Raw genomic sequence first — 27,652 nt, forward strand, 5'->3', positions numbered from 1 at the left:
CCCCATAAATTGCTTTGAATTCAACATATTGCCTCGCAATTTCCCAAAAACAACAAGATATATAATATCTAGCATTCACCTACGATCTTAACTTTATCAGAACTTAGCATATACAAGGGTTAGAATTTTTTAACTTGTTAGGTAACCTTCTTGCTGCCTTAGTTAAACATAATTTGCTTTTAATTTGAAAAATTTCTTTAAAAATTCTCTAAAATAATAATAATTATAATATCTAGTATAAACTAGAGTCTCATATGCTTTACTTAGCTCAATTTTGTTTTATATACACAATTTACTTGTATTAAAAACCCCAAAAAGGGAAGATATCTTAGAATACTTTAAACTGTCGAATAACTGGCATAAACAGGGGAAGTACTCAGCAACTAGAAGAGCTAGAAAGTTTCCAATGGGCTTATAATTTCTTATATTACACAATACAATAAACTAGATATCCCTTAACGCGCTAAGCCTCGTAAACATGGCCAGAGCTCGAGGAATACAGGAGTTCGAAAGCTTAAATTTGGTATGCAGTTACCTGTGCTCCTTACGTAACTGAAACTAGCTGAACATTTGCCATAAGACCAGCCTACGCTCAGTTATAAGCTCTATAAAAATGATATAATATACATTTCGTACATTCGAAGGGCGAAGGTCAAAAATAGAAACGAGAGAGAGAACAGGGCTCGATTTAATAACAGTAACTATAACTGTCAATATGCCCGCTGGGCGAAGTGCGGCAACCCCGCACGGAGCACGGAGCACGCCCCTGGCCGCTGGCTAATTAGCTGGCCAAATGTTTTTTGCGCACACGAGCATTTCGCAACAATTGTTGTTGTTGTTTTTTATGGCGAACTGTTGTTGGGGCGAGTGCAAATAAAAAGCTCTTGCACACATTTAAAGCGAGCGAAACGGGCCAGATTTAAAATAAATTATAACGTCATATTCCCAGGGGCGCTTTACGGGGCGCCGTTCGTGTTGTTGTTTTTGTTGTTGTTGTTGTTGCTTTGTTGAGTGCTTTACGCCGCCCTCTTTGGAGCGGCAGCAGCAGCGGGAAGAGAGCCACACACACACGCACGCCCACACATGCACACACACGCACATATGTCTGAAACGAAGACTTGCGCTCGTCAACGTCGACACGCCAATTCCATATGTTACACCAGAGGGGGGGGGGGGGGGGGGGGGGGGGGGCAGCATGCGAGGGGTTGGAGTGGGAGGAGGGACTGTGTTGTAAAGGGTGTGCAAAGCATAGCACATCAACAACACAGCGTCCAACGGCGACGACCGCATGGCATGAATTCAGCTTAACCTCAAACCATTTTGGGGCTACTCTCAATAGCTCTCCACGGGCATATGTGTGTGCATGCGAGTGTGTATGCGTGTGTGTGTGTGTCTATCGGGGTAAAATACAAGCACGCAGGCTGGCAGAGCAGCGACAGCGGCAGCAACAACAACAACAACAACAACAAAGCGCTGCGACTCTGCGATAATTGAACATGTTTCCGCTGCCGCTGCTTACCGAGCCCTAAACAGCAGCAGCGGCAGCGACTGAGGCAGCGGCAGCGACCGCAGCGTGCGAGCCCTTTAGCATTTTTCGAAATTGCTTTTTGCTGCTGCTTCTTCTTCTTTTTTTTGGATTTAGAGCTGAGCAGCAACAAAAACAAAAAGAAAAAGAAACGAACGAGCGCACGAATAAACTGAATGCCAGCCAAGCCCTTAACACACACACACACACACATACAGGTACGCACTCACACGCACACACACGCACAAACAGGCGCTAGCTACTCCATTTTGTATGCGCCGTTTTAGGGTGACCAGCTGACGTCAATAACAGTTTTTATAGCTGCGCCTTGCTTTGAAGATTTTCGTTGGCATCGTTGATTAGTAAAGCTTTTTGCATTTCATTATCTTGTTACTTTTGGAAAGGTGCTTTCGGGTGAGCATTATTTTTGATAGCGCCCCACCTAGCCGTAGCAGCAGCTGACGTTTTGGATCGCGGCGTCTATCGACCTTCGATAGCTCAGTTGGTAGAGCGGTGGACTGTAGAAGCGAGCAATCACAAATGTAGACATCCATAGGTCGCTGGTTCAAATCCGGCTCGAAGGATTCTTTTTTTTTTTGTTATATTTCTGTTTTTAAAGGTAGCTGAAGCTCAGTTGAAAGTATTTGATATGCAGCAGGTTCGATAATAGTAACAGACTCTCCTTTGCGTAGAATTTATATGCGTACTTTCTTTTTTGCATAAAACTAATTCTATATGATAAGCAGCAGTACACATATATACTTGTGTTACATTCGCCTGAGTAATAATAATTAGAATGTGGATCTAATTCTCATTCGAAATGAAGCAACGTTATCCCTTTGAATATTTTAAAAAGCTGGTCACCCCGGCATGCGCAGCGATTACAGTGGAACGTCTAATGAATGGGCTGTTACCTCGTGCATTCTAATGAAGGTGAGGGAGAGCTTAATACGCAGTACGCAGGACACGCACAGCGGACAGGACACAGACACGGATACGGACATGGCCTGGCAGTGGGATTGGGGAGGGCAGGAGGGGCGAGCCGGGTTAGTCAAATAGAAATGTGCGACGTGCAACGTGTAATGATAGGCCTATTTTCATATGCATATTTCATTAACTATTAGCAGCGACGCGGCAAACTTGCAACAATAATTGATGAAGGCAAATCGAGGCGCCACAGCAACAAATGCACACACACACACATACAAAGTGCTCCCCTGGGGCAATGCTACTGTAGCTGCGGCGCTAGTCCAATGTCAAAAACACACCAACACACACACACACACACACACACACACAGCATTCGCAATCATAAAATGTGAGCTTTATGTGCGCGCATTTATCCTTTAATATTTTTAAAGCCCACACAAAATGCTAAACCCACACATAGACAGCACACAGAACCCACACACAGACACACACACACACACACGTACGCACACAGTTACAACACAAGTGCAGAGAGCATGAAGGCTTTATAAAAATTAAATATTTGCCCAGGAGAGCCAGTCGAGCGGACTAGGCAAAGTGAAAGGCACCAAAGGGGAGCGCAACGCGGAGAGAGCAAAACACAGCACATCAAAAAAAAAAAAAAAAGCGAACAAAGTTTACAGCGTGCAAAGTTTTTCTTCTATTTTGATGCGCTGTCCTCGTTGCTGGCGCTGTCGCTGCTGCTGTCGCTGCTGCTGCTCTCAGTTGCTGCGCGTATGTGTGTGTGTGTGTGTGTGGTGGGTGGTCCACAGGGCGCCCTCTACCGTAAATTTGTTTGGCGCGTGCTTTACGCTCGTTTGTGTGCTTGCCAGCGCTTGAGGCGTCGCACACACACACACACGCACAAGATATACGAATATGCTCAAGCACACGCACACAGTTGCACACGCAGAGAATTTGTATTTGCTTTTGACTTTTTATGTTAAGAACATTACAGGCATTGCATGCATATTGTTGTTGTTGTTGTTGCTGTTGTTGTTGTGCGCATTTATTTCACTTCCATTTGGGGTTGGCTAACGCTGTTTTTTGCTGGGCCTTCTGTTCGTTTGGCTGTGCCGTGTCCTTATTTCCGGCCACCCTCTTGTTTTTGTCATTTCCATTTTATTTGACTTTTTATTTTATTATATTTTCAGATTTCGCCCGCCGTGCTTCTGTATTCCCCGGAGCTTCAATTATGCCATTTAATGATTGGTTCGGCCAGCTCCAGCCAAATGTGCCCAGACTGGGTTCATCGTTTAATCGAGTGCTTCTTTATGCGCTCCTCCTAAAAGGTAACTGACACATACCCTAACTTCTTATCCACACATACATATGTCTGCGGTCCCAGTTGGAGGCATCTGCAGTTTGTCAAGTGTTGATAAATTTGAAAAAGTTGGGTAAGTATCAAAACTCTTTCTATCTTAATTAAATTACTTTTGTTTGATTGCAAAAAGTATTGAAGCAAGAATTTGGGGAACTAAGAACCTTTTTGGTTAATAGAACTTTATTGATGTATCTATTTATCTATATCCGGATTCTAAAATATCTTACAATTGTATTTTTATGATTAATTTCTTAAATTTGATTAATTTCTTAATTTCGTATTCTTTTGTTCAGCCTTAGAGCATCAATAATATCATATAATCCATGCATGTCCCCTCTGGACACTTAGTTTTTCGATGAAAAGAACCCGTTGCATGTTTGAATGTTTTGTATGTGAAAGAATATTATTATTATATATCTTCAGCTTATGAGTATAAAAACTACCCGTACTTGGCATGAATATGAATACGAATAGCTCTATAAAGCTTCCATTATTCCATATATGAATATTAAACATATTCCATTTACAAATATTAAGGATATAATTGTATTATTTATCTGAATCATTAAACTACTCATTGCATCCAATTATGTGTACAATAACTACTCATACTTGGCATGAATACGCATATGAATAGCTCTGTACAACTTCTTTTATTCCATACATTATTTCCATATACAAAAAATAAGCTAAGTATTGCAACATTTCGTTAAATCATTTAACTACGCATTGCTTCAGCTTATGCGTATAAGAAATACTCATACTTGGCGGCAATGCATCATTTGGGTACGCATTCAAAAACGATTTGCTATTCGAAATCCCAGTGGAGCGATAGTTCCATTAGAAATCCACTTCAAATTCATCAACTCAGCTCAAACAAACGAAACCGAACTGAACTGAACTGAACTTCAATTCTATTTAATTGACACGAAGTCTCGCATTAGACAGGCGGAACTGCAAGTTTCCCCAACGGAGGCATCAACTGGCAAGTTTCCAGTTGATTTATGGCCATGTCCAAAAAGTCCGCACACCTTGCCACAACACAACTACGGGAAGTTGTGGACCCGGTGTGTGTGCGTGTGTCTCGTGTGTCTCGTGTGTGTTTTTGGTGTTTGGTGTTTGCCGGCGGTTTGTTGTGCCGTGTTGTTCGGGTTGCGTTCCCGTTCTTCTTTCCGTTCGGGGACTTAATATATTAATCAAAGGCATGAAATCTTTATCAAGTTGTCATGGCGTACGACTGACAATGAGTCTGTCCGTTGGACGAAACCCGTTTGATCCTTAACACGCACGGATTTCTGCTTCTTGCCGTTGTTCTTGTTGTTTGGTCGCATTCTCATTTGCAATTTGCAATCGCAATCGCAGAATTGCACGAGTCCCCAAAACACAAATACTACAAACTGAAAGTGTGCTAAATTCAACTACAAACAACGAGGGCTGCTCTATAAATAAGGTCTTTGGTATTCAAGTTTAAGATTGAATATGCATTGTGTTTGGTCCGAAATCCAACGTTTTTCTTTAAGGAAAAGCTGGGTTAGATCTTTGAAGAATCAAGGAATTAATAATTGTCTTAGAATATTCTTTTGGTTCATATTATTATCTTTGGCTTAAGGTAAGAAATAGCCCTCGTTTTGATCTGCAACTGCCTATTTTGTCGTGTGATTAGTCTAGTCTGCGATTTGAACCAGCAACTTCATTGCTATTGGTTCAAACAGAAAACTTATAAAGCGAAATATTACGAAATATTCCCTATTATTCCATATTTAAAGCATATCTATCTATAAAATTCGAGTATCTACATGTTTCTTAACATATTTCGAAGTTTTAAACTACCATTGGCTATTTTGGTCTGTGATAATTGGATCAATTTGACTCGACAACAAAATATTCTTTATTTTTCCATGTTTAAAGCGTATCGATCTAGAATATTAGAATAAATGAATGTTTGGATTGAACCAGCAACTTTATTGTAATTGGTTGAATTTCATAATTCATTTAAGAGTCTGGAAGATTCCTTATTTTACCATGCTTAAAGCATATCTATCTAAAAAATAGAGTACATATATGTTGGTTAACTAGTTTTCTGTTTCTTGTGACTAGGACTGGAATTTGAGCCAGCAACCTCATTGTAGTTGGTTCTATTTCAAAATTCATTTAGCGGGGACTGCGGAAGATTCCTTATATTACCAGTTTTGAAGCATATTCATCTATAATATTAGAATTTATATGTGTGTGTCAACTTATTTCCCCGTCGTCCCTTTGATATTTCAGATATATTTTATCCCTCCTTGATAACATTGTCTAATATATGCAGATCCTTTACGTTCTTTATTAATCTTGACTTGAGCAAACAATACATGAATCCCTTTCTTACGCTTGTCAGCCATTTGCCGCTCAACTCTCTCAATTATTAGGGATATTCCCTTGCTGCAGGCCCCATATCATGTCTCGGGCTTTTACACACTTGAACGACCCTCGCGTCTGCCTCTGCGCGTAGTGCGAATCATTTTGCGAGCAAACTCTGAAATTGTCACAAGATTTCGTTTGGGTTTGAGTTTGAGTTTGCGTTTACGTTTGAGTTTTGCGATCCGTTTCCAATCCGTTTTGTTGTGGCGGCAAACATTAATATTCACATGTCGTTCGACGGTATGCGCGACCAGTTACGGGACGGGACGGTAAGGGGGCAGGGCAGGAGTTGGAGTGGGACGTGCCGGGCACGGGAAGCGGCCCTGATACCGGAGCTACCCAGTTGCCAGTCCCCATTCCCCAATCCCCATTACCATTCCAATTCCCATTCCCGTATCCATTCGCTTTCCTCTCTCTCTCTCTCTCTCTCCCTCCCTCTCTCTCCATCTCTCTCCGCTCTTCGCACTCGCTGTCTAAACAGGCCGTTCCCCGTGTGTTTTCTGTTTTGCTTGCTCTGTGCCCCCTCCCAACCCCCCCCCCTGCCCGCTCCACGCGCTGCTTCCATCTGGACACAAAACGCGCTTTAGGCTGCATAAATTTATTCGTCGCTGTCGCTAACTAAAGCCGAGGCGGCTTTTCAGCTACAGCTCCTCGGCCCCAGCCCCGAGCCCAGTCCCAGCCCCAGCTCCAGCTCCAGCTCCAGCCTCTGTCTCAGCCCCAGCCTCAGTCGCAGCTTTGGCTACGTCTCCGTCTCCGACTGGGCCTCAAAACAGGTTCCATTTATGCAAGTTTCTGTATTGTTGTTGTTTTTGTTGTTGCTGGCGACGCTTTTGGTATTGTGCTAGTTGTTGTTGTTGTTGTTGTTGTTGTTGTTATTGTTATTGTTGTTGTTGTAGCTGCGGCTGGCTTTCGCATTGAATTTTGCACCTCGACTTTGCCGCAGATACATTTTACTTATCGGCATCTAAATTCAGACACTGTCATGCAGTTCCCCCAGTGTTCGCCAGCTCCCAGTTGCCCAGTTGCCCAGCTGCCTCTGCCTCTGCCACAAAACGCGACTCTTAACGAGTAGCTCAGTCCCAGCCTCAGCCTCAGCCTCAGCCTCAGCCTGAGCCTGAGCCGCAGTCAGACTGTGTTTGTCTGTTTGGCTGCGGATTTGGCCACAGGATGAGCAAATAGCACCGAAAAATGCACCGAAAAGTATCAAATTTCAGTTGAAATACAAGAAATAACTTAAAGCAAGACTTGCTCGACTCGTAGATACCCTGTACACAGTCTCGAGCTTGGCGTTCGTTGCATTTGCACTTACCTCTAAACACAAACAATTGCTGTCTTCTTCTTCTTAGCGCAGCCTTCTACAGAATGAAAAACCGAGAATGAATGCTCGACTGGTAGATACCCTGTACAGTATTTTAAGCTTAGCTTTTGCTGCATTTTCACTTACCTCCATCACAAAGTTGCCAAAAATCGAATTCCTAGTCGTACCTCAGCAATCGTGCTCGACTTGTAGATACCCTGTACACATTCACAAGCTAACCGCGAAACCACAGCTTCCCCATAGTAGAAAAAATGACTTGAATAACTCTAGTGCCTATTTTGATTTTGATATACTCACTAACATGTTCGCATATACCAAAAAATCAAGTCTTTAGCTCCGAAAGACACGCTGACGGACAGATAAACTGGCAGATAAACTGGCAGACAAATTGACCGACAGATAAATATATGTATATGGCCAGAAATAATTGATCTTGAATGTACAATTAAAGGTGGGACTTTAAAATTCCGATTAACAAAGAGAAAGACAACTTTTTAATCTAGCTACATTTCTTGTTAATATTTAGAGGGTATACAAAGTCTTCTATAGCTATACATATGTATAGCTTGTTATTTCGTAATACCCATGGGAAATGCTTGAAAAGCGAGGCGAAAAACTAAATCGAACTAATCGTTTCTGAGCCAAATCCGACAGCATCAAATTCCAACAGACTGATGCACATTTATTATTTCAATTTCAATTTCCAATTTTGAATTTGAATTCGTTTATTTTGTGGAATTTTTCACAATTTCTCGAGTTAATAAAGTTGACTTTGACTGATAAAATTCTGCTTTTGCTTCGTGGGCGAAGTAAACATCCGCTGGGAACTGCGTTGCCTTGGAAATTTGGATTGAAATGATTTCTTTGTTTACTTTGGCAGCAGCAGCTCTTCTCTAGATACACTAGGCACAGTACGAATATATATATAAGTGTGTGCATAAATACTTATTATATGCAAACAGATACAGATACAGATACAGATACAGATACATATACATATACAGATACAGATACAGATACAGATACAGATACAGATACAGATACAGATACAGATACAGATACAGATACAGATACAGATACAGATACAGATACAGATACAGATACAGATACAGATACAGATACAGATACAGATACAGATACAGATACAGATACAGATACAGATACAGATACAGATACAGATACAGATACAGATACAGATACAGATACAGATACAGATACAGATACAGATACAGATACAGATACAGATACAGATACAGATACAGATACAGATACAGATACAGATACAGATACAGATACAGATACAGATACAGATACAGATACAGATACAGATACAGATACAGATACAGATACAGATACAGATACAGATACAGATACAGATACAGATACAGATACAGATACAGATACAGATACAGATACAGATACAGATACAGATACAGAGTCATTCGTTGATGTAGCTCGTTTGTTTGTTGGTTTGTTTGTTTGTAAATAACGCAAATGAAGGCCTTTGTAGAGCTGATATTTAGATACACACACACACACACACACACTTGTTTATACGATTAACTTTCTATGCTGGACATTAAAGTTAATGAGCTTTCGTTTCGTTCAAATGTTTGTCCATAAACGAAAGTGATCCAAAGCAACTCGCACATTTCGTACCTCTCAACAAATCTCACCTGAACTCAGTGCAGTTACGGAAAAAACACAACCCAAGATACGATTTTGTCTTTGTTGTTCGAGAGTTTGAATGTTGAATGTGGCCAGATTGAATGCTGACAAGCCTGGCCACCATTTTGTGTTTCAGTGTTGGTAAACGTATACTTTATTTCTGTCACTAGATACTTAAAGCATGACGAGTTCGCTGACAGTTATATTTACTGTAAAAATGAATGTCCTCGCGAGGTTGTTGAGTTTAAATAATGAATGCTCACAAGCCTGGCCACCATTTTGAGTTTCAGTGTTGGTAAACGTGTACTGTTCTTCAGTCATTAGTTACTTAGAGCATGCTGAGATAACTGATAGTTCTATTTACTGGAAAAAGCAATGTCCTTTCTTTTATGTACAACATTTAGGCAACATTCAGGCTATGAAATGGGATTGACTAACTGGAATATAGAAACATCAAGGGAACATCTTACTCAATAATGCATCTTCATGTATCTAGCTCTTCGGGACTACCAAAAAACCCAATTAATTATCATTTACACGCTTTAAAGTAATTCATATCGAATTGAGCAAACTTTTGGGCATATGCTCCAATACTTTTTACAATAAATCCTGCACTTTGTGAACTGTTAGATGTCTGGCTAACAGATTATATCTGAAAGGATTTTCGCTTGAAATGCATAAGGTTTTAACATATCAACATATTACAATTTTGGCTAGTTCTTAGAAACTTGTTAAGGTTCCGCTGCTTCGAACCCTGAACTTCGTTGTTTATTGGCCTAAAAAAGTGCCTCACTTTGATAACTCTTTCGCTGAGAATTGTTCTATGATGATAATACAGTTAAAACCCGCTTGCGCGGACAATTTTGCCATTATGAATTAGGCCATATCCATTGCCCCTCCTCTTAAGCGGACAAAAAGAAATCGATCAAGACAGTTTTCATTTAACAGGAGTGTACTGTGCATACATAATCTGCCTTAATGCACGGAGGAGGCGCTGATTGAAGCAAGAATTAATCCAATAATAGGAACTAAGAGATAAAGCCATCGTAACAGGAACTCACATTATTTGATATCCATCCCCTTCTCTTTCCTTTTCACTTCAAAGATGTAGCTAGATCTATGTTAATATGTTCCCCAAGCAATCTTTCAATTGCAAATGAATACTCTTCAAGCTGAAAAGTAACTTAAAGCTATTGGATACGCTGGGTTGACGCCTACGCCCGCCCAATCGAATGCCCAGCCAGACTCTTTATGGCCAATACTCAATTTCCGCGACTGTACAAAATGCTGAAATCCCGTTGAGAAAAAAGCGCGCGCTGCATTTGGCTGCGGTAATTCGCTTTGAAACTTTTGTGCAAAGTTGTACGTAAAAGTTAATTGATTTATATTTTGACATTTTGCGCAACAACAAAAAGTGTAGACAAAAAGCAAAAAAGAGAAGGTGCACCATAAAACTTGCAGCTCCAGAGACCTTTTCGTGACAAATGCCGGAAAGTCGACGCTGACGTCGCCGTCGCCGTCGCTGTCGCCGTCGCTGGTTTTTGTGCCGCTGGGACTTGAGAGTTTTGCAAAAGTTACTTAATCATGAGCTTCAATTAGTGCAGCGCAAGCTGTGTGGACACACTGGTTACGGACCGGGCCATAGGTTTCGTGCCAAGAGCATATTTTGTGCCGAGACGTCGATGCGGCGAAGGCAAAATAAAAATGGAGTGTCACGGCTGTCGCACACAACTGGCTGCAGTAGGCAAAAAAAAAAAAAAAAACAACAACAACAAAAGAGAGAGGGCGGCATGGAGAGGGAGGATGTTTGCGCTCATTGTTGTTTTTGTGCGCGCGGCAAATTGGCAGCCGTTGCCGGCAGTCGGTTCCCAGTTGCTCGCTCAATGAGCCGCTTCCGTTGCCTTTGTACAGCGACACCCACCGACAGCCGCCGACTGGCATTGTGTGCGCCGCGGGACTGGGCCCCAAGCCCGTTGACACGATTGCACTCTCGCTCGCTCTCTCTCTGCCTCTCTGTCTGTCGCTAGGCCCTTTTGGGGTGTTCTCTTTGGCGTTTGGCTCGCAACCGTGAGACTCCACCTCTGGCCCCTTGGGAGTCCCACACTCTACGCACAGCTCTCTGGCGTTCGGCTCGCGTTCGTGCCGTGCTGCTTGGCATTCGTGTTGCTGCTCGGGTTTCGCTCTACTCGGCGCTCTGTTCGGCGTCTTTCATCAGCATATTTCGTGCTTATCGCAGAGTGATGAAAATTATGTTGATGACGTTTGCACACACAACAGCTACGACGTTGCCGCTGTCGCTGCTGCTGCTGACGCTGTTTCTCAGTCGCTTTGTCTGCTGTGTCTATCTGTGTGCACTTTGCACGTCGTCACCTACAGCTCTGCTGCCCAGCCCCTCACCCCTTTGGCGTCAGCGTGCGGCCCCAAGCGGCGACAACTAGCGAAAGTTTGTGCTAAATTGGAACATCAGCGTTTTGCTTCTGTTTATTTTCATGTTTGCTTTGCGCCAGCCCCATCAAAAGCATGCGGCGGCGAACTCAGCTACAGCTACAACAACAACAACAACAACAACAACAACAACAACAACAACAACAACAACAACAACAACAACTACACAATTTTAACAGTTAAATCTTTTATATGCAGTTATTTATTTTATTCTTCATATGTATTGCACACATTTTGCTTTATTGTGCGAGTTTCGTCTTGCTTTTTCATTTGCCATTGCATTGCGTTTCTAACTGTGCTTCTCGAATGGAAGATTGCTTCAATTATCATTTGCAAGTTTTTACAGTAAAAACTAAAGACAATTACTGAGCTTTAAAGATATGTATGTAAGTACAGTGAAGACTCTCTGGGGCGGATAGAGGTCCGTTTCATAATGGTATGAGATATAATGTCCGCCCCAGAGAGCTGTGCGCCTATTGGAAATGTCCGTTAGCAGAATTTCCACAGTTTATATTGATTTGATTTCTTTACAGATTTGGAAAATGGTTGACTATACCCAAGCTTGACTGTTCAGATCTATTACACTGGAAATTCTATGTTATGTTTCTATTTGGAGCAATATCTGCATTGAAAATATGAAAGTTTCTATCTGAAATCTCAAGATATTTAACACCACCTTCTCGGAATTGTAAGAGCAGATATCTAGGTAAGAAGATTTCCTTTTACTTAACTCGTCGCATACATATCAACATACATATATTCGTTTATCATTTGCCGTAACATTCTCCATGCGTAAGTTTCCATTTATAACATTTTTCCAATATTTCATATTTCAACATTCATGACATTTTGAAAGATTCGTCTGCCCATTGCTTGGGCTAAACGATATATCCAATCTAATCTAAATATATCTTTTGTGGCATTCTCGAAAGGAAACTTTATCAAAATGGCGGCCCGAATGAAAGTCTGTTTCATTCAAATGTCGATAATGTGCTAAACGGCGTTTCTTTGAAGTTTCTCTCGCATTTTGTAGGCAATTTATTTTCCATCTTTTCCACTTTGTTGTTAAACATTTTCAGCATAAATCAAGAGCTTTATCACGAGACGCATTCTTTCAAGTCGCCAAGGCTTGGATGGGGGAATATAGTATTAAAGAATGTCAGATAAATTCTTTGTTATTATACTTATACATATTTATAATTGACTATAATTTCTGCAGAATGTGTTTGTCGTGCATTATGTAATCTTTCGGGTTATTCCATGGGTTTACACTCATTTGTTGCTGTTGCTAGGGAGCTATACTTATGTATTTATTGTACTTTCAAGGTAGAACTACGAAAAGTTATGAAAAGCCTTTGATTTGTCATAAAATATGTTAATATGGCGAAAAACTGTATTTCCGTTTTGTGAAGTTTGAGTTTCCACACATTTCTGAAATGTCACGAGTTCGAAACGTTCGAAAGTTAAGGGCGAAAAAAGTGAATTTCAGTCAATTTCGAAGCGAAATTGCCAATTGCCAATTTCAGCTGACTTTTGGCCCCAAAAAGAACAAGAGTTTGCCAACTTTTCAGACGCGAAATCGAGGCTCGGAAACAATGGAAAAGCCAGAGATGCAATAAACGAACAATAAAAGAAATGGCAAAACGATATTGGGCGTAATTAGAAGCAGGCAAAAAAAAACAAAATCGACAATAACAAAAAAATGATGTTAGAGGCTTGTTTTTGCGTGTTTGCTTTTTATTTGATTTGAATTTATATTATTTGGCTTGTTGTTGTTGCTTTTGGGCGAACGTTCGTTCAATTATTATCGGCATCGGCGGCAAACGAAGCAGAAAGCGAGCTGCGGATTGAGAGTGCCGCCGTTTCGGCAAGCGATGCGCTGTTGCCGCTTTTCAGCTGTGGCAGAGCAAAAATGAAGCAACCAACACACAGCCAAAGCGAAACCCAAAACATAACAAAAACTGGCGCGCTTATAAAATTTTCCGCGCTTTTCTGTTTTGAATCAAAATCCGCACTCACACACACGCAAACGAAACCGAGCACGAATACGAATACACACACACACATACACACACTAGCGCAGTTGAGCCGTCGTGCGCTCTCGTGCTCACACTCTCTTGCGGCGAATTCACTTGCGCTGCTCTCACATTCGAAATTCGAATAAAATATTGAGTTCGAATTGAATATCTTGTCAGTCGCTTGCTTTGCCGACTGCAACGTCACGAAAAAGGTCACAACAAACACACACACACACACACACACACACACACACACACACACACACACACTCGCATACATATATGTAGACGCGCGCACATGCTCGCATACGAACGCATTTTACTATAATTTACTTTGGCGTTTGCTGTTTGCGCTGTTGCCAAACTTCATTATTACGTAGCATGGCGAAAATTCAGCCGTCAGTTGTGGGTTGTTTGCCAGTTTGTTGTTTGCCAGCTTGTGGGCCACAGCGGGGGCGGCAGCGCGTTCGGCTTGCGTTGCGAATGGCGCCATTTATGGCGATTATTTAGTTGACGCCGTTGCCTGCTGGCACATTTGATGAGCTTTTTTTCTATACACTCTGCCCCACTCTGTGTGTGGCACACGCCCCTTGCCAATGCCAGCACACACACACACACGCACACACACACATAATGAAAACTGTCGCCTATCAAAATCGCAATTACGAGTTTGTGTTTGGCTTTGAACATTATCGTTAGCTGGCGCCGCTTTTACGACTTTTCATTTTACGTTTTCTCGCTGAAAATGTGTTTGTTTATGACTGTGCCCCCCCCCCCCCCCCCCTCGCGCCACCCTCGCAACCCACCGCTGCGCCCTGCACTCATTTATTTATAATTATTTCAACGAATGCCGTTCGAAAGCTTCGGCTTCGCTTCGGCTTCGCTTCGGTCTGCGGTCTTCGCCAAGTGATAAATTTAATTATAGCATTTTTGCGTGTCGCTTTGGCATTTCGATTTAGCCCGTTTTGTTTTCAATTAAAAGCCAAAATAAATATTTAGCCAAACAGAATGTTAATTGAATTAAGTTTTCGAGCTAATGTGTGTGTCTGCGTGTGTGTGTGTGTGTGCCCCGCCGTGCAGCCCGCCCCGCATGACGTCAATGCATGACGTCTCTGTGCCTCTGCCTGAACGCGACGCCATTTTATGCGAGCGAAGGCTGTGCGTTTCGATTGCGGTACATACGAAAGAGCAGCAGAAGCAGGGGAGGAGAGGAGCACTCAATTGTTGTGCGTTTATGATAACTGTTTATAACTGTTCATAGCTGTTTATAGCTGTTTATTGCTGCGTATTAGAGAAGAAAGCGAGAGAACGTTAAGAGCTGACGTGGAATTTCTTACACGTGGCAATTGTGAATGAAAGCTGAGCTGTATTTTGACACTTGAGTGCGCTCTTCTTCTTATTCTTCTGCATTCTACTCTCTGCATTCTTCTGGGACATTCGCCATCTCTTTCGCTCTAAAGTAAATACATTTGTGAATGAATTGATAAACGTTTTCGAAGCTCTTGACAGTGAAAAATCTCCTTTAAAATGATGTTACTCAGTTGAGTTCGCACTGGTTGTGAATTTTATCACATAAACAACTCGGATGCACGTAAAGCTCGCGAGTTTTCAAGCTTGACTAGGTTGTTTTTCAATAAAATACCCTGTAGCCCTATGCTATAAGGAACTGTACTTGGTTCGCATAAGTAAGGCAAAAGTTTATATATCAAGAAAGAGAGCTAAAGAACAAAAGAGAAGAAGACAAGCAAGTCTTTCCATTGTAGCTGCAGCTAGGGAACTGTACCTCATCATATTCAACGGATTTCAACTGACAACAAAAGTACAGTTACGCATAACCTCAAAATGTTCTCACTTATCAAACATAACCTACAAATGTGTTGCGCTTCTCCCCTCTCTTAACCAGCTCCCGCCTCTTTCCCTGACTAAAAGAAGGAGCATTTTTTCAACCACGTTCAATACAAATCTGTCAAAAACTCAGCCACTAATAAAGTGCTTTAAAATATGAAAGCGAAAAGCAGCAACAACAAAAACAACAAAAACATTTAGTTATTGCTACTGTGGTTCCACCTGAAGGTAACGGCACTTTTGACAGCTCATTTCATTAAAAATGTTGATTTGTGTGGCAAGCCAAGTGCCGCCGCGCAATAAACTAAAAGCCCAAACGGACTCCGACGGGCAACTCGACTCACAGATGCGCCGAGATTTTGACGGATGCTCTGTCTGTGGCGGGAGCAGAGGCAGCGGCAGGTGTCGGGGGCAGCGGCAGGTGTCGGGGGCAACATAGTCGAAGCCATTTTATTGCCACGACTGCAGCTAAAAATGGGGAATAAAGCGAATTTCCCGCTGTGGCAGGACATGTGGCAGGGGAGGGGGACGGGGGACGGGGGAGGGGGCGGCAGCTGCGTCTCGACTGATGGCCAAATAATTGACTCTGATAATTGATTGATTCGGAAATAATGGACCTTGCGGCACGAGAAATGCAGCACAAACAAAAGCCAAAATATAGAGAAAGAAAGTATAGAGAGAGCTCGGCGATACAGTGGAAACTCTACAAGGCGGACAGAGGCTGTGTTGTGGTCCGCTCAAGAGGGGGTCCGCTCCTAATAGGAGGAAATGGAAATGGATATGAATTGATTCATTTGTGATTCATTTATGATTTGCTTCAATTATGATTTAATAGAAATGTTCGTTAGCGGAGTTTTCACTGTATGTGAACTTATGTAGCTTTGACGTCCCAAGAATGAACACTTCTCCTTTGTATCATACGAGAGAAGAGAAAGATTTGATGTAAGTTTTTCAGTTAAAGATAGAGATTTTGAGGTTAGGTTGGTTGGAAGAGTGGAGAGAGTTGCCAGACTGCAGCTCAATTAGCGAGGAAGTTCTGGAATACTTTCTGATCCCAAAAATAGTTGATGCAAAAGTTTCCTTGAGACTCTGAATCGTATTCGTATGCAGATAAAATAAATTAGGTACAGTGAAAACTCTTTTAAGAGACTCTTCTTTCAGGCCGGCACTCCTCTCTTGGGCGGACCTCTGTATATAAGATCCCATCCACACCCCTCTCTATTAGGCATTTCAACCGAACTGTACTTTGCGTTTTGTACGTGGAATGAAAGGTGACGAAGAGGTGACATATGAAGAGGAGAAGAGAAGCTCTTCCGTTCACTTTTGTACTAATTTGTAATGATTTCTCTATTAGTTGAAATATTTTCATCAACATCATAATCTTATAGTTTTCGGAGAAATGTTATTCACTACGAACTCTTTTAAGACTTTGCCCAAGCAAAAGGTTTTTGAAAAAACATTGCAAATGAAATAATTTATAAATTAAGGCGCGTCGCGTATTTGCAAATGCTTAAATTCAGTTGCTCTCTTGCAGCGAAAGAGAGCGCGCTGTAAACGTGAAGAGCGAGCGTCGCATTTGTCGCTTTGCTACGCTTGCAACGAAGAGAGCGCAAAACCGGTTGCCGAACAGCCGACGACGTCGGCGGCGACGACGACGATGACAAGAACCGAACGAAGAACTGTGCACGATTCGTCGGCAATTGAACGAAAAAGTCGACCAATCACAGGCGAGCCGACACCAGCGAGCCGAAGTGTGCGAGCGGACGGCGATTGGGCGGCGCCCGAAACGCGCTGCGATTAGGCCAAGCGTTCGGGTTGTTCGGGCGTGGTTAAGGCGCGTTTCGTTAGCAAAAAGGGGGCGAGTTTTTGCGTCAACGGAACAGGAGCAGCACGCATACATATGCACGTATGCATGTGTGCGTGCGTGTGTGTGTATTGATTGAAGGGCTCGGGTCGGGCGGGTGGAAGAACTAGCGCTGAGCTGAGCTGAAAGCCAAACGAAAAGTTGGCTTGATTTAAAATTAATGGCCGCAAAGGTGTAAGCGAACTAGACGTGAAAATTTCCGTTTATTCCCAGCTGCAAATCAGAGCCAAAGAGCGAATGGAAAAACATTCAACCAACCGAGGTACAGTCGCAATTCGTTAAGCGTAGCGGAATATTAAAGCCCAACGGGCTGGCAAAAATGCCCAACACATAAACAGAAATACAAACACAGAAAATACAAATGCAAGCGAGACACTTCTTTCCCTCATTATTCATTATGAAAATGACAGAAAGGAAAAAAGTATCTAACCATTCAAAATCAGCCATATGGAAAGATATCTTTTCCGAGCGCTGCACAAACAAACGGAATGTTTTGGGCGAGCGGAGAGCGGCGCGAGAAGGGAAGAAGAACAACAAAAACGAACTAAGCACAAAGAAAAATGCCTCGGCGCTTATGTAAGTGTGCGTCTATGTGTGCATCTGTGTGTGTGCGTGTGTGTGTGTGTGTGTGTAGTGGTTGCGTGTATTAGTTGAGCGAGGAAACTCGAACTGTTTTTTTGTTTTTGGGGTTGCTGTGCAAATGCGTGGGCGGCAAATGTGGATGGTTTCCCGAGGGGTGGGGGATGGTTGTTGGAGTTGTGTGTGCTATGTACTTGAACAAATTACGGGTCTGTTTTATGTAAATGAATGAGAGACTTTTGTTTAACTTGCGATTTACAGGCGCGCACATGTGTGAAAGTCCATCTGTTTGTTCGTCTTTTGCTTGTTTGGCTGAATAAGCGTTAATTGCTGTAATCAATTGTAACTGTACCCATTTCTGGCCGTTAGCTTGCGTTAACTGTACCTTATTGTTACTTGATTTCCCATTTATCTTAATTAGTTTTTCTGCAGTTTCGGCATTTCGCTTGCTTGAAATCAATTGGCGCCATTTTCGATAAATAAATGCGCGCAACTCTGGCGTATTATCTGTGCGGCTGGTGTGTGCGTTTGCTAGCCGAGCTGGCGCCATCTATCAGATATAAAGCACGTTCAAATTAATGCGAGTTGGTTAGTGTCTTCACTAAGTTTGCCTGCTTATACGCTAGGTGCTAAGTTTGCCAAGCATGAAGTTGGCTGCGCTTAGCCAAGTTACTTCGTCAAGCTGCTCAACGAAGGGCGCCAATCGTTAAAATTTGAATAAGCGCTCTAGCTTAACGAAAGTCTATATGTTGGAATTTCAATAGAAATATTTGTTGTGCAACGTTTTCTAAATGTAATTTATGCCATAAATTGCTGATTTTGCAGGCATATTACAAGGTTAAGGCAACTTTGTACCTAAAAGCAGCCTTTGAATTTTGAATTTGAAATTAAATTTAAATATTGACAACCATTAAGGCAAGGCTTTAAAATGTTTGTTTCTGATTCAGTTAAATACTTGCTTAATGTCTGTTTGTCGTTGTCTTTGTTACAAATATAACGATCAAATTCACACTAAGCCACACGAGCTATTCAAATGCCATTCAATTTATGCGACTAAAGCACTCGCATTTTCCTATTTACACATTTATGGCAATTGCATTTCTATTTTCTAAAGGTGTGTGTGTGTGTGTGCACCTGTAATCTATGCAGTTCATGCTGGGGCTTACCTACAAGTAATTGCCTTTCAATTTTCATGAAATTCATTTCACAGTAAATGCTAAAAGGCCAAATTTCAATGCATATTTTATGGCAGAAGAGATGAAAAACTGTTTTTGTTGCAGCTGAGATAAGTTGACTTAATCACTTTTAGCATGCAAATAAGCTGCAACATGCCAAATGTGGCGATAAATAACGATGAACCTAATGCCGCAGTTCAGAGTTCACCAAATTCCAACGATTCTGCGGGACACGCCCCTTGCCCCTTGCCCCTTGCCCCTTTCACCCTTTCGCCCAGTTGCAGCTAAACTGGCACAAAAATAGTTGTTGCCGCTCATCAATATTGATTGCCGAGCCTGTGTGTGTGTGTGTGAGTGTGTGTTGGTGTTGTGCAGGTGCCCTGTTATTTTAGAATTTTCGGCACGAATTTGTTATGCCACAAATCCCCAGCAGCGCTTGTCAAAACTGTTGCTGCTGTTGCCACGTTGGCCAAAAGTGGCGCAACGGATTGGCCAACACCCCGTTGCAATCAGCCAATCAGCCAATCATAAATACTTCATTACGTTTGCATCAACTAGCAAAGGGGCCAACGTTGCACGTTCCACGCTGCACGCTGCACGGTGCACAGTGTGTCGAGCATATGCGAAACTGGCTTACAAATATAAACAAATAAAATAAGTGTTAAGTATTAAGCAGGAATTATCGATTAAATTAATCGATAGATGGAAATCGATAACAAAAGCTAGACAAAGTATACCACAGAATATCGCCAATCAAAACCTATCGATAACAAACTAACACACATTCGATAGCATAAATGGAAAATACAAAACAAATCGAGATCAAAACATAAAGCAGCATTCGATAACATAAATCGAATATACATACTTCTATTACCGATAACAAAATCGATAACATACACATGTTTGATTAATTGCACATATTGTGTTAATTCGATAACGACTCCGATATAACTATTTCTTGCGCTGATAATAGCATTCGATAACATGCAAATGTTTGGGTTTTTGTACATATTGAGCTCTTTCGATAACATAAATCGAATATACCTACTTCGTGTACCGATAACTGCAATTGATAGCAAAGGAATGTGTGTTGATTTCTATATATTATATTGAATAAATTCAAGCACATAAATCGAAAGTACTTTGTGAACCGATAACAGTAATCGATAACATTGTTTGGCTATTTCTACATATTGACTTTTGGAGTATATTCAAACGAAGAAATGCCTATTTCATATAACTTGCCACACTGTGCAGTGGTAAACTTTGACGATTACAGCTTGAGGCACAGGGGGAAGGCGTTAGGGGGCGGGGTTTTTGGTTGGGAATAGGGAATAGGGAATATCTAGCGCATTAGAGAAACATTCTCCAAGCAATGCATTGGCATTAATTTAACCAATTTTGCAGATTCAAAGCTGAAAATTGTTTGGCTTGTTGCATATTTCAAGCGATTGTCCCTAGGAGGGGGTTTGAGCCAAGGGGGGGGGGGAGGGGTTTGTGGCAACTCTAGTTGCCAACACGTAAACGTAAACACCTGAAAGCAGATTGTGAGAACGTGCTGCGAAAATAATAACAAGTCCGTTTGCTGGGCCAAATTGCTATTTATTAAAAATCAATGTTGCTGGCAACAAAATCAGCAGAATTTAACCAGCCGCAGCGGCATGTGGCTAGGTGGCGTGTGGCATGGTGACGGCAATTGTGCGGCTGTGGATGTGGCTCTGGCTCTGGCTCTGGCTGTGTCTGCGTCCGCTCCAACCGGCTGACGTCTACTCTGTCGCCATGGCTGTGCCTCGGGGCCGCACTGCGGTCGATGTTTCTGCCATGCTCCAATAACTGTTGCAGCAACACCCACACACACTCACACACTCACACACACACACACAAACACAGCTTGCCACATATGCCAGGGCCGAGAGCAGTTCATGGGGACACCGGCATCTGGTCAGCCAGGCGACATTTCCGGGTAGTTTGAAGTAATTGCTTTGCAAGCTGTTGCCTGGACATGGACGACGTCTGTTGCACAGCTGTAGCCAGAGAGAGTGGGAGATAGGGTGAAAGAAAGAGAGGCGGGGCTGGGGTTGTGTAGTGGTCAGCTTAGCCAGCAAGCGGCTTAAGTTAGGCATTCGACCAAAATGACTGCCAGCAGCGGACCACGCGGCGTATGAGAAATTTGTCAACTAAATGCGCACCCAAAGTGAATTTGGCAGCAGCTGCCTGCACCTCGAGCGAGGGTCGCTATTAAAGTTTGTCGCAATAATAAATGCTTTACATGATTAGATTTAAATGAATAGCATGTGGAAATTCACGCTCATGCGTGGAAAATGGGTGGCAATGTGAAAAGTGAAGTGTGGTGCGGGCAACGCCGGGTAATAATCGCTATTTTTGTTCTCTTTATGCCTAACATGCATCAAGTAAGCTAAACGCAGCGCTGCAAATTAAAGTAAAACTCATTTTGAAGCATCGCCTTACCATGCGATTCTCATAAATTCAATGCGGACATAGCTTGGCTTGTTTACAAATCTTACTTGCTGCCCTGTGCTCTCATTCCATCCCTCCCTCTCTCTTTCTCTCTCTCTCTATCTCTCTCTCCACTTTCTCTCCTTGTCTCTCTCTCTCTCTCTCTCTTGCTCTTTTTCTCTCCCTTTCTTGTGCCCTAAAGCATGACCTTACCATGCGATTCTCATAAATTCAATATGGATAGATTTCCATGTCTACTTTCCTTTCTACCTTCCTGTATTCCTCTCGCCTCCTTTCTCTCGCCCCTTATCTCTCCCCTTCTCTCTCTCACTTGTTCTCTACCTCTCTTTCTATCGCTCTCTCTATAAAAAATATTGTGAAATTTTGTGCTATTTTTTCTTACTCCCCTAGAAAAATGTTCGACTAAAATAGAACTCTACGTGACTTTGAGTGCATTTTTTTTACAGCCTTGGCTGCAGTTGTCGCAACTCGACGGAGCGTGCAAGTTGCGAGTTTTCTTTTCAGATTTGCCCCCTACCGTTTTTGGGTGGTAGGACCAGTTCAAACCCTTTCCCTCCCCCTCTCCCTCTCCCTGCCCCGTCGCATTGATGGTCCACAGATGACGTGTGTATCCATGTGGCGGCATCCGTAAACATATCCGGCTCCGGCTTTGCATTGCGAGCCGCGCGTTTTGCATATTAACTAAGTGAAACATTTCGTTGACAACTTTTCAAACATTTGTGCGTCCTGTGCAAATATTTACCTACATGCAAGCAAAACAAATAGAGACAGGGACGAAGGAAAGGAGGAAGGGAGAAGGGGCTTCGATTTGGTCGCCTTTTGTCGCCTCAAGACGTTTGAAATTGAAATTTCAATTCGATACAAAATGCTGGGCCGTATAGAAAACAGAGAAAAGGACTTCGGGGCGCATCCTTTTGACCGTAATGCTTAACATTTTCGTTTGGCCAACACTCGCTCGAAAGGGAATACACATTTTTGGACAGCTCCCTGCCCCCTCCCCCCGCCAGCTCAGATGAGCCCAGGCCAATAAGTCCTTGCCCCGCCCCCCTTTGGGCGTCTGTCTGCTGCAGGATTTGTGTGCAAAATAGCTAACTGAAATAAAAAAAAAAAATATGTGTATATTTCTCGCTCGCCTACATATTTATTAAATATTGAATGTTTTCCCTTGCCAGCTGCCTGCAGGCGCACAAAGTTTTCTTTTCTTTCCGCTTTTTTTTTCCTGCTCTCTATCTTTGGTCCTTTCTGCTTGCGGCCAGGAGCACCCTTAAAGCCCGGCCAGGACTGGCACACCAGGTTGCCCTATGCAAATGCCGGCTTCCATCAATTTGTTGCCCATCAGGCCGCCTTTAAGTGCGAGTTATGGCTAGATAATATGTTTGACAATTCGTGGCCCATTCAATGGCCAAATATGAAGCGTTCATTCTGTTCTACTTATCTGCTTGGCTGGCACTCAGTTTCGCCAGGAAAGATCGTCAAGATACCAAGCATTTCCATGCTTTTAATGAAAATACCAAAAACTCAGTTATTTTTCAACACGCCGAAGTTCCGATGCGCTTTCAGATGTGAAGCTGGCAGCTGCTTTTATCCAAGAGCTTTTCTTTTGAGCAATTTTCCGATTTTCCTCATATGATAAAGTACTTAGATGTGTTACTCTATTACAGATAGAGTTAGCTCTATATATCTGGTAAAATATCAACGTTTTCTATGCTTATGCCCATTCGAGCCATTCTTACGACAGAGCTTTATGATATAGTGAACCGATCTGGATAAGATTTTGCTTATATCTGAGTAGCTGGGTAAAACTCGTATATCCCATATTTGGTCCAGATATCTTGATAAACTAAAAAGTTGTTCATAAAAGAACTTTCTTTTTGAATGTTAGGAAGTATACGATATATGAAAAACTATATATAATAGTTTTAAAACTGAATAACTGCAAAAGGGCACACATGACATGATAAAATTATAATGCCCTAGGTAAGGGTATATATACATTATAGAATATTCCAGTATCTGGAAGGTCTTTCTATCTGAGGCCTGAGTCTGAGTCTGAACTCAGACAGTAAATAGCTTTGAGAGAGAGAGAGAGAGAGAGAGAGAGAGAGTGAGGAAGAGAGTAACGTTTTTATAAATGCAAGTTCTGTTTTATTTTAAATTTTTATTATTTTTTTTTTTAACTATATTTTGATTGCGAGTTTGGAAGAGTTTCGTATCGTTTGAATCCCGCCAAGCATTATAGCTTAACGACCCCAGATCTCGACGGTGGAGTTGAGGCCCCTGCTGACCTGGCTGCGCAGATTGATTTGGGCAAAACGATAGCCGGGGCCGCCGGACCACAGGCTGGGCGTGGCGCCAGAGCTGTTGCGGAAGTTATCGATAACATTGATGGCGGTGATCGTGTAGAGATTGCTTGTGCCCTGCAGCAGAAGAGTTGGTTTTGCAGTTTAAGCTGATATCGCAATTTCTATGCTAGACTTACGGAACGGGGAAAGTCCACATTGATGTTCCAGTAGCTGTTCTTGAGCGGAGCACGCACCTCCGTCTGGCGGGAGAGCAGGTAATCGGTGCTGTTCCTCTTGCCCCAGGTGGCACTGTAGGCCTGGCTGGCGGCGCACAGGGCTAGGAGAAGAACGCAGCTGTATAGGAATTTCATTGTTTCGAGTTGGAAGACACTTGGCTAGACTCTGTTTGCCTTCTGCCACGATCGCTCTGCTTATATAGTGTAAGCTCTCCCTCTTTCCTGCGGCTATCGCGAGTGAGTAATATTGTTTACATACGAGTGTGGTTTTTAATTAATTTTCCCGTCGCTGAGAAGTGTTCTTGTTTTTTTATTTTTTGCGCGAGCTTATCGTTCGCACAGGGGCGTAGATGCCGCCAGGTAAATACAGAGAGAGAGAGAGAGAGAGAGAGAGAAAGCGGCGAGTTCCGCCGGGTAATCAGTTCGCTTGATAAGCAACGGAATTCTTATTTCTTTATTATAACAATTGCGTTGACTCATGCCCACTCGAGCTGCGGTTGCATTATTTCGGACATGTGTCCAGCTCCTCGAAACTCTTATCAATATCAAAATTAAATAGAAAATCACATTTTTATTCAAGTGTTATCGAATTCGTGGAAGCTGCTTGGCCAATCAAAAACTTGATTTCGATAATCATGAAATTTTGCTTATCAACTGGTTCTTTTTTCTTCGAATATTTTCAGCTGATTCTGTTGTCATTATGTAAATGTTATCGTTTCTGTTCGAATTTACATTTTCACATTTGTCTTCCTTGTTTCTTTTTTTGTTGTTGTTCTTTTTGTTTCCATGCGCCATTTGTATGATCCGTTATGCGTTGCCTTTGAGCAGCTGTAGTTGTTGTTGTTGTGCATGTATTTGTTGCTGTTGTTGTGCAAGCAATATTCTGCTCTCGCTCTCGCTCTATGCTTCTTCTTCCACGCTCAGACATTTTGTTTTTGTATGCTCAGCTCTGCTCTCTAGCCTCTGGCCGCCATTATGCGTTGATCGCACGACCATGCAGAGCTGTTGTTGCTGTGTTGGTATTTTATTGTTGCCCATGCCTGCGTGCAAGCCCAGCTTTACTCTCTCTCTCTCTCTCTCTCTGCCTCTGCTCGCGAATTCTTAAGTCCGTTTTGTGTAGGCGGCTTGCACTCAAGCAGAATTTCGTTTTAGTTTTCGGTTATCTCTTGATTGATCTGGTTGCATTCGTTTTGTCTTTGAGCTGGCCGCTGCTCCTATTGCAATAGTGCATTTGTTTAATATGCATAGTATATATGAATAAGCATATCTATTGCTGCTCAAGTGATAAAAAGTGAAGTCATTCAATTAACATACACGTTGTGTATGCATATATGTGTATGCATGCATGTTACCTTATAAGCATGTAATAACAAGTGCATGTACATATTTGCCTATAAGGAAATATGTGTGCATTCAGCTAAAGTAATAAAAAGTATGTGTGCATTCAACTAAAATAATTAAAATTGAATAAGTGTTCTAATTTAAGATAGTGCTTTAATTTTGTTCACATTCGTTACGCAATTTCGACAATCCGTTATTCGCTGCGCAGTTGTTGCTGTTGCTAAGCGCAGATTTTTGCATTCCTTCTCATTCCCACGCCTAACGGATTTTACGCTCTCCAGCTGTTATGTTGCTCTCTCAGCAGGTAAGCTGCATATTAACATGGCTTCTTTAACAGATCAATGCTAATTGACACAGTAGGGCGTTCTGTAATAATAACTTATGTTAGGGCTCTGAATTTACTTTAACATAGTACAGAATTTTACATCTCTCTCAACTAATAAGCTGTATATTAACATATTGCTCTGTTGAGTAACCTAACAGATCAATGCAAATTAACAGAGTGCAGAATTTTGCAACAGCAACTTATGTAAAGGCTTTTTGCTTTAATTTGCTGCGTTTATCTCATTAAACAGGAATGCTAAATGATAAAACATTGTCTGTCGAACTGTACATACCGTTATCAGTGCTGTTTTGTAATTAATTTGAGCACGTTTGAATGTGGTGATCAATAAAAAGCTATTTGTTTACCGTTATAGAATGCGCTGTGATTGCTGGCACAAGGGCTTAAGGGCTAAATTGAAAATTGTATAACTGTAAATCGTTTCTATTAAAGCAAAGATCTTCGGGCAACAGACCTGCTAATCACCCATTTAGAAAACGAAATAATAAATAATCAAAGGTTCTGGCTCAAAGGTCATTCACACTCTTTGCTCTGTATGAAATCCATGCTAATAGCACTTACACAATTGCATATTGATTGCAGCTTTTGCAACACACACACACACACACACACACACACACGCTGACATATAAATTCAAATTTGCTGCCAGGCATTTTGGCGAGAAACGTAAAGCAACAACAATTGGCCTGAGGTTATCATCGTTATGTGTGGCATTTGTTTAATTATGCTCAAAGTTTGCGGGTTCATTAAAATGCTGATTACAAATATTTCAAATGTCGGCGCTTTGTGTCTGTTGTTTGTCCATCCAATTGAGCTGAATGGCAGATCTAAAGTTGAAGTTATATATGCAGATAATCTGAGCTGCAGTTGGTCTGAGTATTGCCTGGGGCTTTATGGCTGCCACACGACTACCCGCGCCCGCCCCCGCCCCCAAAGACGATGCCGGGCTCTTATCTGTGCTGCTGACGCAATGACTCTTGGCCTGGTTGGCTGCATATTTATTGCAAATTACAAAACCCAAGTCACTTGCTTTCAAATCAAATCTCATTACTTGCAGCAGCCCAACGCACGCGCCTGATAAGGGCGGACAGGCACAGGGGGGTGGAGTCATTGCTGCCTGCTCCCAATTGCAGCTCGACAGACATATTTGTCACTTATGAAAGGGATAATTTGCCACGCTTGCCAGCGACAACAGCAACAAGGAAAAGTCTGGGCAAATACTTTGGGATTTGAACAAAAGAAAAATGCCTGCGGCCAGAGAATGTGGGGGGGGGGGGGGGGGGGGGGGGGGGGGGGGGGGGGGAGATGGTCTGTGTAAAGCAACCCAATTGCAATCGACTGTCGGCATTTTTATGCAAAACTTGTTAATCACATTTTATTGACACATTTGACAGAGCGGGGGGTGCGATGGTGGAAGGGGGGGGGGGCATTGTGTGGCGTCACTCGAGGGAATCGATTTCCATTTTTAAATTGGGCAAATTAAGGGCGGCTGGCGCGACTGACTGCTGCAAGCGCTGCCTGATAAGCAATTTGCAGCTGGCAAGTACCCTCATTGCGACACACACCCCACACACACACACACCCCGCACACACACACACCCCGCACACACACACACGTTCGACAATTGCCAAATTTAAAAGCAATAAACGTACGAGCAAATTTCTGGGCTTATGCCACGTTCTTTACGTTTTTTTTTTTTTTATTTTAACTGTTTGACAAGAGGGCGGCGAACGCGTGCCACAGTTTCACCCGGCGACCCGCAACCCGCAACCCGCCACCCCGCAACCGGCACCCTGCATCCTCAAACCAAGCGGCAAATGTCTATGTCTGAGCT

At 42.4% G+C, this 27,652-nt stretch overlaps 1 protein-coding gene and 1 non-coding gene across 2 annotated transcripts; one reads left to right on the forward strand and one right to left on the reverse strand.

The window, feature by feature from the left end:
- The first annotated feature begins 2,012 nt into the window (after nt 1-2,012).
- On the forward strand, nt 2,013-2,109 carry Trnay-gua. The gene is made up of 2 exons: nt 2,013-2,049; nt 2,074-2,109. It is a non-coding gene; the product is annotated as a tRNA-Tyr (tRNA).
- Nucleotides 2,110-23,752: 21,643 nt separating this feature from the next.
- LOC115760820 lies at nt 23,753-24,312 on the reverse strand. The gene is made up of 2 exons (XM_030702339.1): nt 24,094-24,312; nt 23,753-24,031 (listed from the first exon to the last, which is right to left on the reverse strand). The coding sequence occupies exons 1-2, from the start codon at nt 24,265-24,267 to the stop codon at nt 23,855-23,857; spliced, it is 351 nt and encodes a 116-aa protein (XP_030558199.1). The 5' UTR covers nt 24,268-24,312; the 3' UTR covers nt 23,753-23,854.
- Between the last annotated feature and the right edge of the window lie 3,340 nt (nt 24,313-27,652).

This window comes from Drosophila novamexicana, unplaced genomic scaffold (genome assembly GCF_003285875.2).
Source record: "Drosophila novamexicana strain 15010-1031.04,08,12 unplaced genomic scaffold, DnovRS2.1 tig00000462-arrow-pilon, whole genome shotgun sequence".
NCBI classification, from domain to species: domain Eukaryota; kingdom Metazoa; phylum Arthropoda; class Insecta; order Diptera; family Drosophilidae; genus Drosophila; species Drosophila novamexicana.